Consider the following 17582-nt stretch of genomic DNA (forward strand, 5'->3'; position numbering starts at 1 on the left):
GACCTTTGAAATTTCAGTTCTTATTCCCACTTTAAAGTCAATGCCTTAGGGGCCAGCAGGTGGCATAGTAGTTAAGGGCTCTGGACTCCCACATGACTGACCACAGTTCAAGTCCTGGACCTAACAGCCTACTTTCCCCCTCTCCATCTCTCTCTCTTGCCCATCTGTGTGTGTGTGTGTGTGTGTGTGTGTATATATATATATATAGAGAGAGAGAGAGTTAAATAAAATAATTATTCTTTAAAAATCAGTGCCTAAAAGAACCAATGATGACAGGTCTCACCCAATTCACGTCACAGTACAAATGGCAGTGCTATATCTTTAAGTCAGAACTATCCCCAGCTGCTCCCACACTGTAAGCCTCATCACCTCACCCAAGTACGCCTTTGTTAAATACATTTCCTTCCTCATGAATATTGACATACTCCTTCTTAGTAGATTTAAATAGAGCTTAAATTATTATTAATAAAAGATTGCTTCTAATTGGTGAGAATCAGAGAGAGAATAGTATATTTTTCAGGATGGTTAATGATGTTAATATGAAAATTGATATAATAAAGTTGGTTCATTTGATAGTTACTTAGGATAACTTGTGATTCTTTTTTAATTTGCACTTTCTAGGTATGTGAAAGCCAGAACAGAACTAACATGGGATTATGGTTATGAAGCTGGGACTATGCCTGAGAAGGAGATCCTCTGCCAATGTGGAGTTAACAAGTGTAGAAAAAAAATATTATAACTATGTAACTAATGCCTGCTGATAAAATGACCTTATTAGGCTAAAATTAGAGCCATGTAAAAGAACTCTTTAAGCCATCAGTGGAATTAATTTTAGGTTGAGGTTTGTCCAGATAATTTCTCTGAGCTTACCCTTCCTTGTCAAGGGGTTCATACTTTATTTTCTAATTTTACTTGTGTGATTTAGAAATGCCAGGAACAAAACAAGGACATTTTCGTATGCATAGGGTATCTCTTATTCTTACTGCTGTTCAATTTTACAAGAGTTAGATGGAAGTGTATATTTTATATGAAATACCACTGCATAATTTATAGCTTATTTGTAAATTATATATTAAGAGAAACAAGGTCACAATAGAATTCAGTCACTTGTAATTACTTTGGTGACACCTTGTAGTTCATGTCCTAAAGGGCAAATTTTGCATCTTTAACCTGCAAAACTGAAAAGTGTAATTTTTGGCAAGCCATTTACTATTTTGAGCTACAATGTGGGTGATAGAGGCTGAGGAATATGTAAGAACTAATGTTATGCATGTTGTTCCCAAGTATTTTTAACACTTGTTAGAGAAGCTATATCTGGCTCTTTGAAACACTGTCCCATCAGCCATTTGAGAGTGAAAAGCAGAAGCTCTTCGGTATGTAATGTTCTGGCAGACTTGTTGAGATGAATCTTCCTTTACACACATTTCCTCACTCCTTGAACACAAACAGAAGAGGAGGGAATAGAAACCTGAAGGGACTTAAATTTTGTTCTTATTCGAGACAGAGTAGAGCCATAGAAAAAGAAACCTAGAAAGTAGTCGTATTTGGCTTATTTAGGCCAGAAGGAATTCTTAGGCAAGGATTTCACAACAGAAAACAAAAACTTCTTAGCTGCAAAGTCTGAAACAGCTTCTTGGTATCTCCTGGGCATGATTTGCAAATTGTTTTTCTAGAGAAAAAGGGAGCATTATTTGAGTGTTGGATTACCATCATCTGGTCATCTACTAGAGGATTAGAATGAATCAAAATTCATTTTATCCCTAAGAAAAATATGCACTTGGCTACCAGGAACATCCCCTTGGAGCCAGGATGAGAATACCAATACTATACATGAAAAGGAATAATTAAAAGTAACTGATTTGGGCCTGACTTAATTTTTTAACAATATTGAACTAAGTAAAATTTTAACTTGAGCTTTGTTTTAGAGAATGAGATTTGGGGCCAGCTATGTGACCTAGTGGTTAGAACAACTGGTTCCCACATGGCTGGCCAGACGTGTGTGTATACATGCCCCAAATCCTGACAGGATGGAGAAATGGAAGAAAAACCATTGAGGCATGACCATGCCCCATGGAATTGCTTTCTTCTTTGTCTGTCTGTCTGTCTGTCTGTCTGTCTTTGTCTGGTGATTGCACATACTGTCTGGCAAAAATTTTTTTAAAAAGAAAAAAAAAAAGGGAAACCAAACAACCAAAAAAAAGGAGCAAATAATATAATCTTACAGCCCACACACAGATAAAGGAAGTTGAGAAGTCCCTTTATTCACAGTAAAGATGTAGGAAATTTAGGCAATGAACTAAAAGTAAAGAAATTTATCGTTTTTTTTCCTCTTGGAGAAATTTCTTCTAAAATTTCGTCTATTTTATTCTGGTCGGGTGCAGTTATCAGTCTTCATCAGTACCGGAGAGATGCCCTTTGTCCCTCATGTCAGATCCGTTTCCATGTGGAGCCCATTATTTCCCTTTTCTTTGGTTTACTCCCATATATGTAAAACACATCTTCCAATAGCTTTTGAAAATAAGAACTGGGAAGTGTTTGGAGACTGAGTGTTTGAAATGTCTTTTACTCTTGTACTTGATTGCTGTTTTGGCAGAGTATAAAATCATTTGTAGCCTCCATGAGCAACTTTGAAGGATCTGCTAGCTTTGGGTGTTGCCCTTGTAAAGTCTGATAATATTCAGACTTTAAGCTTCCAGGATGACTATTGGAACTTGGATGCCATTCTATTCCTTATCTTTTATGTATATGTGATATAATCCCCTTTTCTTCCGAAGTTTATAAGATTATCTTATTTTTTTTTAATGTTTTTATTTTCCCTGGTAGAGGGTTCATTTTCATTCCTTGTACCGAATGCCTGGTAGGATCTTTTAACCTGAAAACTTTGTCTTTTAATTGAGGGAAAATTCTTTTTTATTATATTTGTATTTTTTTTATTGCTAGAAGGTATGTGCACTAACCAGAGGACTGCACTCCTTGTGACATGGTGGCACCACAGTCCTTTTTTCTCCATCTCTTCCTCCCATCTCTTTTTTCTCCATCTCTTCCTCTTAAACATGCATGCACACAACACCTGGCTTATTTTTCAAACCACTGGGGATAGGGTTTGAACTGTTCTTGACCATGTGGGATCTGGTTTTCTATGCATAGCACTTGACTTCTGCACTACGGGCCCGAGGAGAATTTTCTTGAATTTTTTTTTTTGGAGAGGTTTTGCTATAGGGCATGTGCGCTCACTGGAAAGACAGAGACCCAAAGCGAGAAATCACCCCCCAGGGGGGATGGCTACACTGCAGTCCCTTCCCCCCGCTCTCTGGGATTTGGGGCACACATGCCCACTTTCCAAACGTGAGTTTTAAGGCAGCGGGTCCAGGACTTGAACTGCAGTCAACTACATAGGAGTCTAGCAACATAACCATATTACGCCATCTGCTGGTTCCCGAACTATTTTCTTAATGATTTCTCATCAGTTTTCTCTTTCTGGAATTCATTTATCCAAAGTTAGACCTCCAGAATTGATTCTCTGAATTTATTACCTTTTCATTTCTTTTAGGTCGTCAGAAAAGTCATGACATTTTTTTCAGTTTTTCTGTGCCAAAGGCGTCATGACTCTTCTAGTGACCCAGTAGTTCGTCTGTATTCTATCTATTTTCTGGTCCTTTTTCTCCAAACTTATTTTTCCAGTCTCATATTTTTAATTTCTAAGAGTGCTCTTTTTTTCTCAGAATATTCTTATCTTCAGCAGCATCCTATTGTATTTGAACTCTTTGATATTATTTATATATGTGTGTGGTACACACATACTCATTACTACCTGCATACTCTGTGCCCTCACAGTTTTGTCTTTGTTTTCCCTGTGGATTTGCTTTGGGGAAACAAGGTTTTTAGCTGCTTTACTGTGACCTGCCTGAGCTAGTCTGCTGGGGAACCCCCAGTATCAGGCTCTTTAGGGCTTTCTTTTTGGCCTGGCAGGGAATACCCTTCCATCCTTCTGGCCTGGAGGGCAGAAAACTGTCCTGGACTGCTTGTTTCCCGTTTTGCAGCCCCCACAATCTTGCTTCTGTAATTCACTTTGTATTTGTCAAAGAACTACCCAAGTTGCTCTTTTTAATGTTTCTTCCGTCCGCATTTTACATTTTCCCTCTCCTTAGGATCTGTTCCAAGTGCAATACCTCCAGAAGTTTTCCTTTCATTAATTCCTTAGAAAACTACCATTAGATGCCTCTCTTCCAGGCCAACTTGTTTTTAAGCATTTTTTAATTATACATTTAGTTATACATTTATGTTGTCTACTGTGTATTTGCTACGTCCACTAAAAAACTTGTATGGTGCTCTGTACCCCATGGGTGCTAAATAAAAGCTTAACTACTACTGGCAAGTGGATTTGGGGTCGGTTAATTCAGCGTCGGTTTAAGATACGCCTGCTTAGGCCTAAGCGGAGCCCAGGGGCCTGGGGGCGGGGCGGGGGCGCCTGGCGTTTCGGTGTTTAAGACTTCTCGCGAGGGTGATCAGGAGGGGTGTGAGAAGACCCCGACCGGCACACCCGCGCCCGGCCGGACGTCCCGGGCTCGGCGGCCAGGGGCAGCAAACCTCAGGAAAGAGAAACTTGGGGCTGCCGGGCACTTCCGGGGCGTGCAGCCGGCGGGCCCCCGCCCTCCGCGCAGCCATGGCCCAGGCGTCGGTGCTCGGCGCCGGTGGCCGCGAGCCCCAGCCCTTGCAGCACTCGACCCCTCAGCCCACCGGTGAGTACTGCGAGGGGAGCGGGGCAGCCACAGCCACTGGCCGAGGGCCTTGCTGTCCGTGCGCAGCCGCTTGGGGACCCTGAACTGGTCGGGCTCCGCGCTGGACGTCCCCGCGGCAGTGCCCCGAGGGACGGTGCAGACCTGGGGCCAATTCGGCAGGTGCTCCGACTGCCCAGGGCTTCGCGGGAGAGGCGGGCACGGTTTCCGTTTACCTCCCGCTGGGGACGAGGCCGCGCGGTTCTCCCGGCCCCACCCTATTGGAACGACCGGCGCCCGGGGCGACCGACCTGAACTGCCCCTAAAACCGTGCTCTAGAGCTGCCTTCTAGAGGCAGGAGGAGGCCCTCGGAGACGTGGCGGCTGGGAAGCTTTTATGGAGGATGTGACCCGAGCCCATCCGTTCAGTATTCCCAGTCCTCCTTCGCCTTCCAGCCCAGCGGTCGGTCCCCTTTCCTTCGCTTAGACTTGGGTAGAGCCCCTGCCATGGGCGGGCCAGATGAGTTAGGATGAGTTAGGCTGACCCTGCCCTGGAGAATCGACTAGCTAACGTTAGAGTGAGGTGGTCAGAACCACAAACGAGGTTCAGGAACAAACGAGGAATTCCTCCAGGTGAGGGACAGCTTTTTGGAAGAGGCAATGCCGACCTTAGTTTTAAAGGGTAAGAGTTAGCCAGGTTGAAAGGGTGTTCCAGGCAGAGATGCTCCAGCAAAGACTTAACCAAGGCAGAGCCAAAGGTCGAAAGGGTGTTCTGGGCAGAGATGCTCCAGCAATGACTTACCAAGCCAGAAACATGTGGCAACCACAAGCCAACCCTTGAATATTTCATTCAACTAGTTCCTACATTACTTGCAAGATGAGTCACAAGAGAGGAGGTTCCATTCTGACCTCTGCTGCAAACTAGTCTGGTATACTCAACTTCTCTCGTGGCTGGAATGATCTCAAACTGAAGTACGCACCAAAGAGAGCTCTTTTTCAGAAACACCCATATACTCCAGATCTGCTCAGCCACCAACCTTCCTTGGTCCAGTCACTCTCACTCAGACCAAAATCCTTGACAGCATCCCCAAGGCCTCTCTTTCCTCCCACACCCCATCTACAGGATCAGTCAGGCAAGTCAGTTCTGTCTTCAGAATGTTCTCTCAGGCCAGATTGCTTCTCAATACCTCCCTAACCGCCATCATAGCCCAGGCCACCATCATCTCCTGCCCGGAGACTGCTGTTGTGGATTCTAACCTTGCCTCTCATACAGACAACCCTGCACAGCACCCAAAATAGTGTTTTAAAACCAAGAACAAATGCAGTTCTATTCAGAACCCTCCAGTAGTTTCCTGTTACTCTCAGAACATTGCCTTACCCTGGCCTACACTTCACTCACATCCTCATCTGATTGACTCCTGCCCAAGCTAAAGACTGCCCCCCTATAATGCTTAGGTGGTCCTTGAAGCCACCAAACCTGTCCATGACTCGGATCTTTCCATTTCTATTCCCTCTGCAAGGAAAACTCATCCCCATGTCATCCCAGTTTTATTTCCCCACCATATTCACGTCTCTGCCCATATGTATCCTCCCTCGGCCTGTCTATCCTCTCTAAGAGAATACCTCATTCCTTGACTCCTAACTATTCTCTACCTCCTTCTCTTCTTTCTCTTTATAACACTTATCAACTCAGAAAAAAAAAAAAGAGTTTGATATCCATAGAATGTAAGTTCTATAAGAGTTGAGACTTATTTCCCTCTCTATCCTTAGTACCTAGAGTGGTTTGCCTGGGAACAGTATAGGCCAGGTACACACTCATTGAATATTAAAGGAATGAGTGGGCTTTTATATAACACTAATGTCCTTGGCTTTTTTGTAGGTGGTGGGAAAAGGTGGGCAGATTACATTTCAAACTTGTTTTTTAGGAGATGGTTTTGCCAGGTTCCCTGGGCTGACTTCAGGTTCAGAGTCCTCCTGCCTTAGCCTCCTGAGTAGAGCTGGGACTAGGGGCGCACAACACGTGCCCACTTAGATGTACATTTCAGGTAGAACACTCTGGCAGGACAGTAAAGAATGGAGGAGAAGCCAAGGCAAGGGCGTAATATCCTCAGTCTAGATCCAGTGAAGGACACTGAGCGTGGGACAGGCTATCATCCACACTACTATCAGAACTTTCTCTTTTTGTCTCTCTCTCTCTGTCTTTTTTTTTTTTTTTTTTTTTTTAAGGATAGCCATACCACAGTCCCTTCGCCTCAAGTCTCCTTGGGATTTGGAGCATGCATGCATATGCGCCCGGTGTGATTTTTCAAACCACTGGGTCCAGGACTTGAACTGCACAGTCAACCATGTAGGATCCATCACCTTAACCTCTATGCTACCTGTTGGCCCCTAAAAGGCATTTTTATTTTGTTTTCTTTGATTTGATTTTGAGAGAGAGAGAGAGAGAAACAGGCAACCTCAGCAAGCTTATGCTGTGATGTCTCCTTCCTCAGCCTTCCAGCCAGCCAGAGTCATGTGTGCACTTGTGCACCTGTGTTTCAGGTACCCGTGAGATCTCAGCCACACTCTTCTGTGTGGCTCCAGCACTGCAGGACAGCACCCTCCTGCCTGTGCCACTGTGGCTGACCCACACAAATTTCCACATACTCATACATACACGTACGAGTGTGCCCATACAGAGATGTCATACATACACGTACGAGTGTGCCCCTACAGAGATGTCATACATACACGTACGAGTGTGCCCATACAGAGATGTCAGGACTTGGCGGTATTCATCAGGACTTGGCAGCTACAAGTCATACAAAAGCAATTTGAGCTGATTTAAGCAAAAGAAATGTTGTTACTGATGAGCAAGAAAACCAGGCCTACAGACCCCCAGAGCACAGATGTTGTAACATTTCCCAGAAAGGACCAGTAACTAGGTCTTGAGAAGCCATTATAAAGTGTTTCAACTTTTTTTTTTTTTTTTGGAAAGATTTTTGCTGTGGGGCGTGTGTGCTCACTGGAGAGACAGAGAGACAGAAAGCAAGAAATCACCCCCCGGGGGGATGGCCACATTTCAATCCTTTCTCCATTCTCCTCTTGGAATTTTGGGCACACATGCACACGTGCCCAGTGTGAGTTTCAAGCCATTGGATGTGGGACTCAAACTGTGATTGGCCATGTGGGAGTCCAGCAGTGTAACCATTACGCTATCCAGTGGTCCCTAACCTTTTTTTCCCCTTAGATATGTGATAGAGTGTGTGCACATGTGCAAGGGATAGAGCGATGCACTGTATGAACTGCAAGATGAGTCACAAGACCCTCCTTAGGGTCCCCTTTCTCCAGTTCTCTAGCCCCTCAGATCCCAGGCACTCGTATGCATGCCTGGCATGTTTCAGGCTGACCAGGTCAGGGACTGGAACCTCTGTCACCATCTGGCTTCTCCTAAGCAGCACATTACAGAACTGGCCCACTGTTAGGAACTTTATATATTTTTCTTGTCTCTTTGTTTCTCCCAGCATTTCTGCTTTGTTCTTTTTTTCTTTCACCCAGTTTTCCTGATAAAATGGGATAGAAAATGACTACCTTCACAACATCCCAGTTTATACAGCTCCTCCATCAAGAAACCAGCCTAGTCTGGTTTCAGAATCTATTTTGAATTCTGTATGTCTAGGGTTCAGTACCGTTAAGGAGGGTATGGCTAAATGACGCCAGAGGCAGGACAACACACCTTGGAATTTAGAGAACACATTCATCAGACCACACACCTATCTAACGACCTCCTTTGAGCGGCAAGGAAGAGGTTAGGCGCTTTTGCCGTTTTCCCTACGGTCATTCATTCAGGGGGCATAAATCCAAGGTCTTCTAGAAGCATGGCATTTCTGCTTTTCCCAGCAAGGATGTCTAATGTAAAAGTTCCCATCGTGACTCTCAACTACAGGGAATTATGTGCTTCCTGCAGCCTGAAAGAATGCACGAACTAGAAGAGCCATGGTCTTTTAGGACCCTGGTATGTGGGAGTAAGCCCCTATGGAGAGCCGATGAGTCTGACCTTGTGTTTCTATCCATTTGCACTGGATAGAGCGCTACTCTGAGTCAGAGCACAGCTGTCGCACCACGTCTGTATTCCCAGATGCCGAAACCCTAAGATCCCAGATACTTGGGAATACAACTTAGAGCCCCCAGGGTTGTGCTCGGGTTTCAGCACCCCCGCAGCTCACCTGATGCAGTGCAGTCAGTGGTCTGTAGGTGGCCTCCAACTGTGCACAGAAAAGGGCAAAGCAGTGCAAACATGCCCAGTACCTACACAAAAGGGGTTGGTGCATTTCCTATGAGATGGTATCATACTTAATAGAGAGACATGATATAGTCTAGGTAATTGTAGCACTAGTCACTTAACTGCCTGACACTTCTTTTTAAGCACAGGCTTTACAGGTTTTAATTTTGGATTTGAATGTTTATTTTATTTTATTGATATTTTATTTTTGTTTATGCTATAGGGCATGTATGCTTACCAGAGAGAGACAGAAAGAGAGAGAGGGAAAGTGAGAAAACATTCCACAGAGGGGATGGCTACACCACAGTCCCTTCTCCTCCGTCCTCCTTTTGGGATTTTGGGTATGCATGCACACATGTGTGATGTCTTATTTCTAAGCCACCACGTCTGGGACTTGAACTACACAGTTGACCATGTGAGACCCAGCTGCCTGAACCAATACCATACCACTGTCTGGCCTGGGCTTATTAAAACAACTTTATCAGGACCAGCAGTTAGCGTAATGGCTATGTCACTGGACTCCCATGTAGTCGACCGCTGTTCAAGTCTTGGACCCGGTGGCTTTAACTCATGCTGGGCGCATGTGCATGCATGCCCAAGATCCCGAGAGGAGAATGGAGGGGAAGGGATTGCAGCATGGCCATCCCCCCAGGGGGTGATTTCTCACTTTCTGTCTCTCTGTCTCTGTCTTTCTGGCAAGTGCATGTGCCCTATAGCAAAACCCTCTCAAAAAACAAAAACAAAAAACTGTCATCTCTCTCTCTTCCCCGCCCCCGCCGCATGTGCACTAGCCAATCCATTCTCCTCAGGATTTGGGGCATGCACACGCCCCTGGCATGTTTTTAAAACTGCCTTGTCCAGGACTCGAACCATGCAGCTGGCCATGGGAGACCCAGTCACCTTAAGGCCCTTGTCATGTTGTTATTCTGCTCAAAAATCCTTCCTGGCAGTCTTTCACTGTCTGTTTCTTAGATCTGTTACAAGCCTCTCCTCCTCAGTCTGGCTGGGCTGTTTTACTGTCTTTTGTTCATACTTTTGGCATTTTCCCACAAGACTGTTTCCGTCTGCAGTATCCCTCCTGCCCCCTCTCCCCAAGGCCCATGCCCTTGACAACACTATTTCCCACGGGAGCACTTCTCCTTGCCCTTGGTAACCTTTATTGTATTTCCCATCCACTTGGCAGTTGTATTACTTTGTGGCATTTGTTCTGTTATTAATTGCTATTTGGCTTCCTTGTTTATGTTACAAGTTTTTGCAGGCACCAGTTTTGGCTCACATTTTCTTTTTATTCCTTTTTCCTCCTCTTTTTTTGCACTAGAAAGCATGCGTGCTCGCCAAAGAGAAACAGAAAGAGGGAGAGGAGAAAGCATGCCCTATGGGAATGGTCACATCCCAGTCTCTTCTCTTCCATCTCTCCCTCCTTTCAGGATGTTGGGCATGCACGCAAAGACTCCCGGTGTGTTTCTCAAGTCTTCCAGTCCAGAACGTGAGCCACAGGGTTGGCCATGTGGGGTCTGGCTGCCTAAAAGACCAGGCCACAGAGCCAGCCCTTGTATTTTCTCCCAGCCTGCGTTGTGCCACTCAGTATAGTGGCCACTCGGCACGTGTGTATTGAGCACTTAAAAGGTGGCTTGTCCAATTGAGATGTGCTGTGAGCACAAAATAACCACCAAATTTCAAAGATGGAGTCCAAAAGAATGAATGAATGAATTCTTATATTGATTAAATGCTGAAAAGGTGTAATTTTGGGGGTATACTTGGTTGAATAAAGCACATTATTAACATTAATCTCACCTGTTTTCTTGGTTCTTTTTTCACAAGGCTTGTAAGGGTTTTTCAGTGATACCTGTGGCTCCCAGTGTAGCTGGCTTTATATTCCTGGGGGTCCACACTGGTCTGCAATGCCTGATTCTATGACCCACACACAAGATAAGCTCCAAACTCCTCAATACACAGATCAAGGTATAGATGAATGGCAATACAAAACAAAAAACAAAACAAAAAAAACCATACAACAATAACAACAAACATAAAACCATTTTATCTGAGCAATTTTCACCTATCTGAACAATTTTCACCTATCTCACCCTTTCTTGTTGGTAGGGAAAAAAAAACTGCTAATTTGTATCCCCACTAGTTAGGACCTCAATCCAGGAAACAAAAATTAGTTAAAAAAAAAAAACCTCAAGTCGGGGCCAGCAGATGGTGTGGTGGTTAAGGTGCTGGATTCCCCTGTGGCCAACAATGGATTGAGCCTTAGATACAGTGGCTTGAAAATCAGGGCACTAGCAGTTGGCATAATGGCTATGTCACTGGACTCCCATGTAGTTGACTGCGGTTCAAGACTTGGACTCGGCGGCTTAATTCTTGCTGGGTGCGTGTACAGGTGTGCCCAAGATCCCGAGAGGAGAACGGAAAAAAGAAAGGGTTGTGGTGTGGCCATCCCCCTGGGGGTGATTTCTTGCTTTCTGTCTCTCTGTCTCTCTCTATCTTTGTGGTGAGCACACGCACCCTATAGCAAAAACCTCTCCAAGAAAAGAAAAGAAAAGAAAATCATGTCACGGACTTGTGTGTTCATGCATAAAATCCTGGGAGGAGACTGGAGGAAAAGGGATTGGAGCGTAGCCATCCCTCCCTGCTGAGTGGTTTCTCTCTTTGCCTCTCTTTTTCTCTGTATTTGGCGAACACACACGCCCTATAGCAAAAACTAAAAAATAAATAAATAAATAAGCCAGCTCCAAATGCAGTCTTCTGACATTGTGAAATGAAAGACCAGACAGAAGGAAAGAGTTGAATAGTGAAAGGGACTTTTAGGGTCCACTTACTCAGTTGACCTCATCTATATCTAAAGATTTTCCCATTAAATTTTTGTGTGAGAACTAAAATTTGAAGGGACTGGATGGTGATACAAGAGTAAAACTGACTGTGGGTCAGTCTGTGAGTCTGACCTACATGGGAAGGTCCTGGGTTCCCGTGTGGAGACCCTCCTGAGTATGCTAGCAAGCATGTGCCCATGATCCAAAGCTGGCCAAGGGCTGGGGTAGATAGCGACATCAAGACACTGTTGGAGATTCTTTCTGTCGTTCTTACTCATGGAAGAAATAAATAAACTTAGAAAACAAAACAAACAAACAAACAAAACACTAAAATTTGAGAGAAAAAATCCAGACCAGCCACTTAGCCTAGTGGTTAAGGGAGCCAGAACCCACCTGATGGACTGTGGATGGAATTACAGGCCCGGGAAGCTTGAAAAACTTGCCAAGCATGTGAGCATGAATGCCTAAAATCCCATCAAGATGGCAAAATGGAGGAGTTGTGGTGTGACCATGCCTCACTGGGGGCTGCTTTCTCCCCACTCTGCCTCCCCTGACCCCCCCCCATCTCTGTCTTTCTCTGGCCAGCATATGCACCCTCTAGCAATAATAAATAATTTTTTCTTTAAAAAGGGTTTTTTTTTTTTTTAAACTACATAATACTGAAGGAAAAAGATAAGCATTGCAATGGGGGAAAAAATTTAATGAATGCCTGTGTCCAAATTAGTAATAAATTGGAACCAGCAGTTGGCGTAATGGCTATGTCACTGGACTCCCATGTAGTTCAACTGCAGTTCAAGTCTCAGACCTGGTGGCTTAAACTTACACCGGGTACGTGTGCGTGCGTGCGTGCGTGCCCAAGACCTCAAGAGGAGAATGGAGGAAAAGGGACTATGGTGTGGCCGTCTTCCTGGGCTGGGGGTGATTTCTTGCTTTCTGTCTCTCTGTCTCTCTCTGTCCTTCTGGCGAGCACACATGCCCTATAGCAAAAAGTTCTCCCCCCCAAAAAAAAATTAGTAATAAATTAACATGTTAGAGAATTTTGCCTCTTGCTAACACACCAGTAGGGATCTTTCCAACATCTGGCTCTTTTCCTTCCTCTCTCTGCCTCTTCCCTTTTTTTCCTACCTCTCCTTCCCCTAGTTTTCCTTTCTTCCCTTCCATTCCTTAGTTTTTTTCTTCCTTTATAATCTTCCTACTAATTATAATACTGAATTAAAGGTCATTTAATTAAAGTCCATTGCTTCTAGAATTTTTTTTAATACAGTATGGCATAGTGATCTAACCTTTTTCTTTTTGTTTTATAGATAGCAAACCAAAGCACTATTTCTTGAATTCATCATTATTTTCTATTTGATTTGTAACAACAGTGATGATCATTATTATTAAGAGCTACCTATGGACAAAGCAGATGTTTTGAGAGCTTTGCTTTTATTTAAATTCCTGGTTATGTCTTTTGAATAAGGATTTACCTGATTTTAAGGCATATTTTTAATGACTTCACTAATTTTTTTTCTTTTCTTTCATTAACCCATTTTTAAAATATAAGCTGTTTCTGCTTGTATCCCCCAATCTTTTTCCTCTCTAGGAGTTGAGACTCTCTCATAAAAAATAAGTGCCTTGCCTTCTACTTTAAGACTGGAAGAGAATAGGGACCAGCAGGTGGCATGTTGGTTAAGGCTCTGGACACTCCCATGTGGTCGACCACAGTTCTAGTCCTGGACCTGGTGGCTTGCTTTCTCACTTTCCCTCCCTTTCTCTCTCTCTCTCTGGTCAAATTAAAATAAGTGAATGAATAAATAAAATTAAATAAATAATTCTTAAAAAAGAAAAAAAAAAAGACGACTGGAGGAAGAGTTAGTGAGACCAAAAAATTCCCCTTTTCTATGTCTCACCAGGAATATTACTTACAGGTGTCTTTCAGGTTGCAGAAAAGATGGTAAAAAGGACCTGTGCGCTCTGCCCCAAAGATGTCGAGTATAGTGTCCTGTACTTTGCACAGTCAGAGAATATGGCTGCTCACGAAAATTGTTTGGTAAGTTGCTTGAAAGTACACGCGTACCGTTAGGGTAGGGCATAGCAGAAAAGGTCATTGGTACCTTGGATACAAAGGATAATGAGTAGGCAGTGTGTTTGGGCCTATAAGTGGGATTGGAGAGTGTCCTTTGCTAACTTAAACCTAGTTTGTATTTTATCATCTTATGATGACTTTTAATGGGTCAGACACACAAAAAGAAAGAATTACGGTAAAGCTGCTTTGACGATATTTTAATACAATATTTCAAATATATCAGACCCCATAAACCTAGATATCATTTTTATCAAATTTTATAGATTTTTGAGACTTATCTATGTCGGTAAACACAGTTCTAAATCTTGCATTTTAAATATATTCTAGCGTTCCATTTCATGACTACATCACCATTTAACAATTCTTGTCCCAAAAATGGGTGTTTACGTTTTTCCTGTTTTTTCCTATGACTGACAAGCTGTCATGAACATTCTTGTGACAATTTCTCTGGCCCAGGGTATAGCTAAGAGCAGAATTGCTGGGGCTCAGGGAAGGGGCATTTTGAATTTCCCTAAATTTGCCAAATTGTTCTCCAAAGAGATTGTACCAAGTTTGACTGCCACTGTTGTTTCAGAGAACAATTCTCCTCATCCTCACCAACACTTAATTTTACGAGATTTTAATTTTTTCCTCTCTGATGGGTATGAAATGGTGTCTTTTTTTCATTTGCATTTCCCCAATTTCTAGAGGGGCTGCATACCATTTAATGTGCTTATGCACCATTCTGACTTGTTTTGTGAATTGTATGTTCACAGGCTTTACATTTATCTTTGAGATGTTTGTTTTTGTTTATATGTATGTATTTGCATAGAGATTCTAATGCTGTATTGTATATATATGTCTTTTTATTTATGATATTTTCTGTCAGACACCTTGTATTAGAGGCAGTTCATTTCTATTTTGCTTTTTTTGCTAACCATATTAACTCTATTAATGCTGTTCTTTTTATTTACATATTTATTCATCTAATTTTCTTTTCCTTAGAGAGATTTTTGCTATAGAGTGCATGTACTCACTGGAGAGACAGCGAGACAGAAAGCAAGAAATCACCTCCCAGGGGCGATGGCTATGCCACAGTTCATTCTCTTCCATTCTCCTCTCGGGATTTTGGGCACACACATGCGTGCGCATGCACACCCACATGCACTTGGCCAACGTGAGTTTCAAGCCTCCGGGACCAAGACTCGAACTGTGGTGGTCAGCCATGTGGGAGTCCAGCGACATAACAGTTATGCCATCTGCTGGTATTTATTTCATATGTCCCATAATTGTACATCTCTATAGTGCACAATGTGGTTTTTCAAAGTATGCATGCTGTACGTTGACAGTCAAATCAAGGATTCATCTGTACACATTATTTTCGACAGAGCACTGTACATTCTTTTTGTCTCTTGAGTTTTTTCCCTGAGCCCTCCCACTCACCCTCTATTATCGACCCCCATCCCACACTGTCTCTGGTGTCTACATCTTCAGATCTTTCTATTTCTGCCATGGAGTGCAGACATTCAGTATATATTGAGTTGAGACCTAATGTGTAGGTATTTTCCTCTCCTAAGAAATTGTTTTCTGCTCTAAGAGTCTATCTTCTTTTCCAAAAGTTTAAAATTCTTGCTTTTCTCATTTAGTTTCTTAGTTCAGCTGAAATTTTACTATTGTGTAGACTAATGAGATCCAGCCCTGCTGCCCATCCCACCACCTGGGCTTATGCTTTGCAGATCTCTGATCTCCTCTCAGTAACACCAAGGCCTTTGAGGACTACCTTGATTCACATCTCAGGGTCTGGGAGCCTTCCATGGGGAATGGTTGTCTACATACTATCTCCAAACTAATGATGAAACAATGGAGACACAGGGATTGAGGCACTGTCCCAAGGTCCCAACGTTTGTAAGGGACTGAACCAGGATGCTTACAAAAGCAGTCTACTTCTAGAAACCTCATGCCTCCCCTAGGATGCTGACAGTGTCCTGTGTCACATGTGTACACTCTGTTTCTGATTCTGTCTCTGAGCTGGTACACCAACAGATTCACTGCTAGAGCTTTATAAGATTTGGCTATTGACGGAACCAGCAGTTGGTGTAATGGCTGTCGCTGGACTCCCATGTAGTCAACTGCGGTTTGATTCCCAGACCTAGTGGCTTAAACTCATGCTGGGCACGTGTGCGTGCATGCTTAAGATCTCTAGAAGGGATTGTGGTGTGACCATCCCCCCTGGGGAGTGATTTCTCGCTTTCTGTGTCTCTGTCTCTCTGTCTTTCTGGCAAGTGCACATGCCCTATAGCAAGAACCTCTCAAAAAAAAAGAACAAAAAAAAAGATTTGGTTGTTGTTTGGCACTTTGTATTTAGGGATTAGCTTTTCATATTTCACAGAAATCCTATTGGCATTGAATTTATAGATGAATTTAAGAAAAAATAGACACCTCCATAAGGTGTCTTTCCATCCATTAATAGGGTCTGGTTTTATTTAGTTGTTTTGTAAATTTCAAAGTTGTTCAAAACGTGTTTTCAGTAGAGATTTAGAAGTTTGTATTGGGCTTATTCCTGTGTTTGTTTTTTTTTAATTTTGTTTCTTTTTTAAATTTTGCTGCAGGACACATGTGCTCACCAGAGGAGGAGGGGAGGGAGGAAGCACCCCCCCACATTCTCACACCATGAGGGATGGTCATGCTCAATCCCTCCTCCTTTTCTCCTTTCAGGATTTTGGATTCACATGCACACATGTCCAATATGTTTTTGCAACTGTCAAATCTGGGACTTGAGTCATAGTTGCCCATGTGAGATTCCAACCACTTTAACTACCACATCATTCACTGGCTCACTATTTTTTCCTAATACCTTTTTTTTTAGACAGAATTTTTTGCTTGAGGGTTTGTGCACTCATCAGAGAGAGCCAGAGAGAGAGAAAGTGAAAAATCAATTCCCCAGGGGGGATAGCTATGCTGCAATCCCTTCTCCTCCATTCTCCTCTCAGAATTTTGGGCACACACACACATGCATCTAGCATGAGTTTCAAGCTGCTGGATCTGGAACTCAAACCATGGTCAGCCATGTGGGAGTCCATTGTCCTTAACCACCACGCCACCTGCCAGCCCCATACTGTCTCAAGGTTTTTCCTTTCAGTCTCTTAATAATGTGTTATATATTTACATTTATAATACATTATATATTTACAATAACATATTATTAAGAGATGTTTTATTCTAATAAACTGATGATGTTGATTTGCTACTATTTTAATTAACTTTATTGGTACAATTTATGTAAAACAAAATGCACCTGCATTGGGCTAGCTGGTGGCATGATGGTTAAGGCAGCTGGATCCCACATGGCCAACTGCATGATTCGAGTGCTGGACCTAGAGACTTGAAAAGTATTCCAGGTGCGTGTGCATGCATACCCAAACACCACAAGAAGAGAATGAAGAAGAAAGAATTACAGAGGCAAAAAATCATGTGCTTATTCACCATTCATAAATCTTTTTTTATGAAGTATGTCTTGACATGTTTTGCCCATTTTTAATTGAATTGTGTTATTATTTAGTTGTGTTTTCCATACCCTGGATACAAATCTTTTGTCAGATACACATATTGTGAATATTTTCTCCTAGTCTCTGGCTCATCTTTTTTTTTTTTTTTTTAACTGTATTTCAAAGAGCAGAAAGTTTTAGGGAAACCAGCAGTTAGCGTAATGGCTATGTTGCTGGACTCCCACGTAGTCAACCGTGG

The 17582-nt window shown here is 42.9% G+C and overlaps 2 protein-coding genes across 4 annotated transcripts in view; both read left to right on the forward strand.

Annotated features, from left to right (window-relative positions):
* SETDB2 (SET domain bifurcated histone lysine methyltransferase 2) overlaps positions 1 to 2045 on the forward strand; it is a gene marked incomplete in the record, with an annotated part of 59317 nt that extends 57272 nt beyond the window's left edge. The window contains 1 exon segment of the mRNA XM_006140510.3: positions 622 to 2045. Within this exon segment, the coding sequence (XP_006140572.1) occupies positions 622 to 739 (118 nt within the window).
* A 2448-nt stretch (positions 2046 to 4493) lies between these two features.
* PHF11 (PHD finger protein 11) overlaps positions 4494 to 17582 on the forward strand; it is a 39929-nt gene continuing 26840 nt past the window's right edge. For 2 of the 3 annotated variants that reach the window (XM_006140511.3, XM_014588276.2), the window contains exons 1-2: positions 4494 to 4739; positions 13702 to 13823. In XM_006140511.3, the coding sequence (XP_006140573.2) occupies positions 4664 to 4739; positions 13702 to 13823 (198 nt within the window). In that variant the 5' untranslated portion in view covers positions 4494 to 4663. The remainder of the gene's footprint in view (positions 4740 to 13701; positions 13824 to 17582) is intronic. The other variant, XM_027772168.1, reaches the window with a different exon arrangement.

The sequence above is a fragment of the Tupaia chinensis genome, unplaced genomic scaffold (genome assembly GCF_000334495.1).
Source record: "Tupaia chinensis unplaced genomic scaffold, TupChi_1.0 Scaffold000037_20, whole genome shotgun sequence".
Lineage (NCBI taxonomy): Eukaryota > Metazoa > Chordata > Mammalia > Scandentia > Tupaiidae > Tupaia > Tupaia belangeri.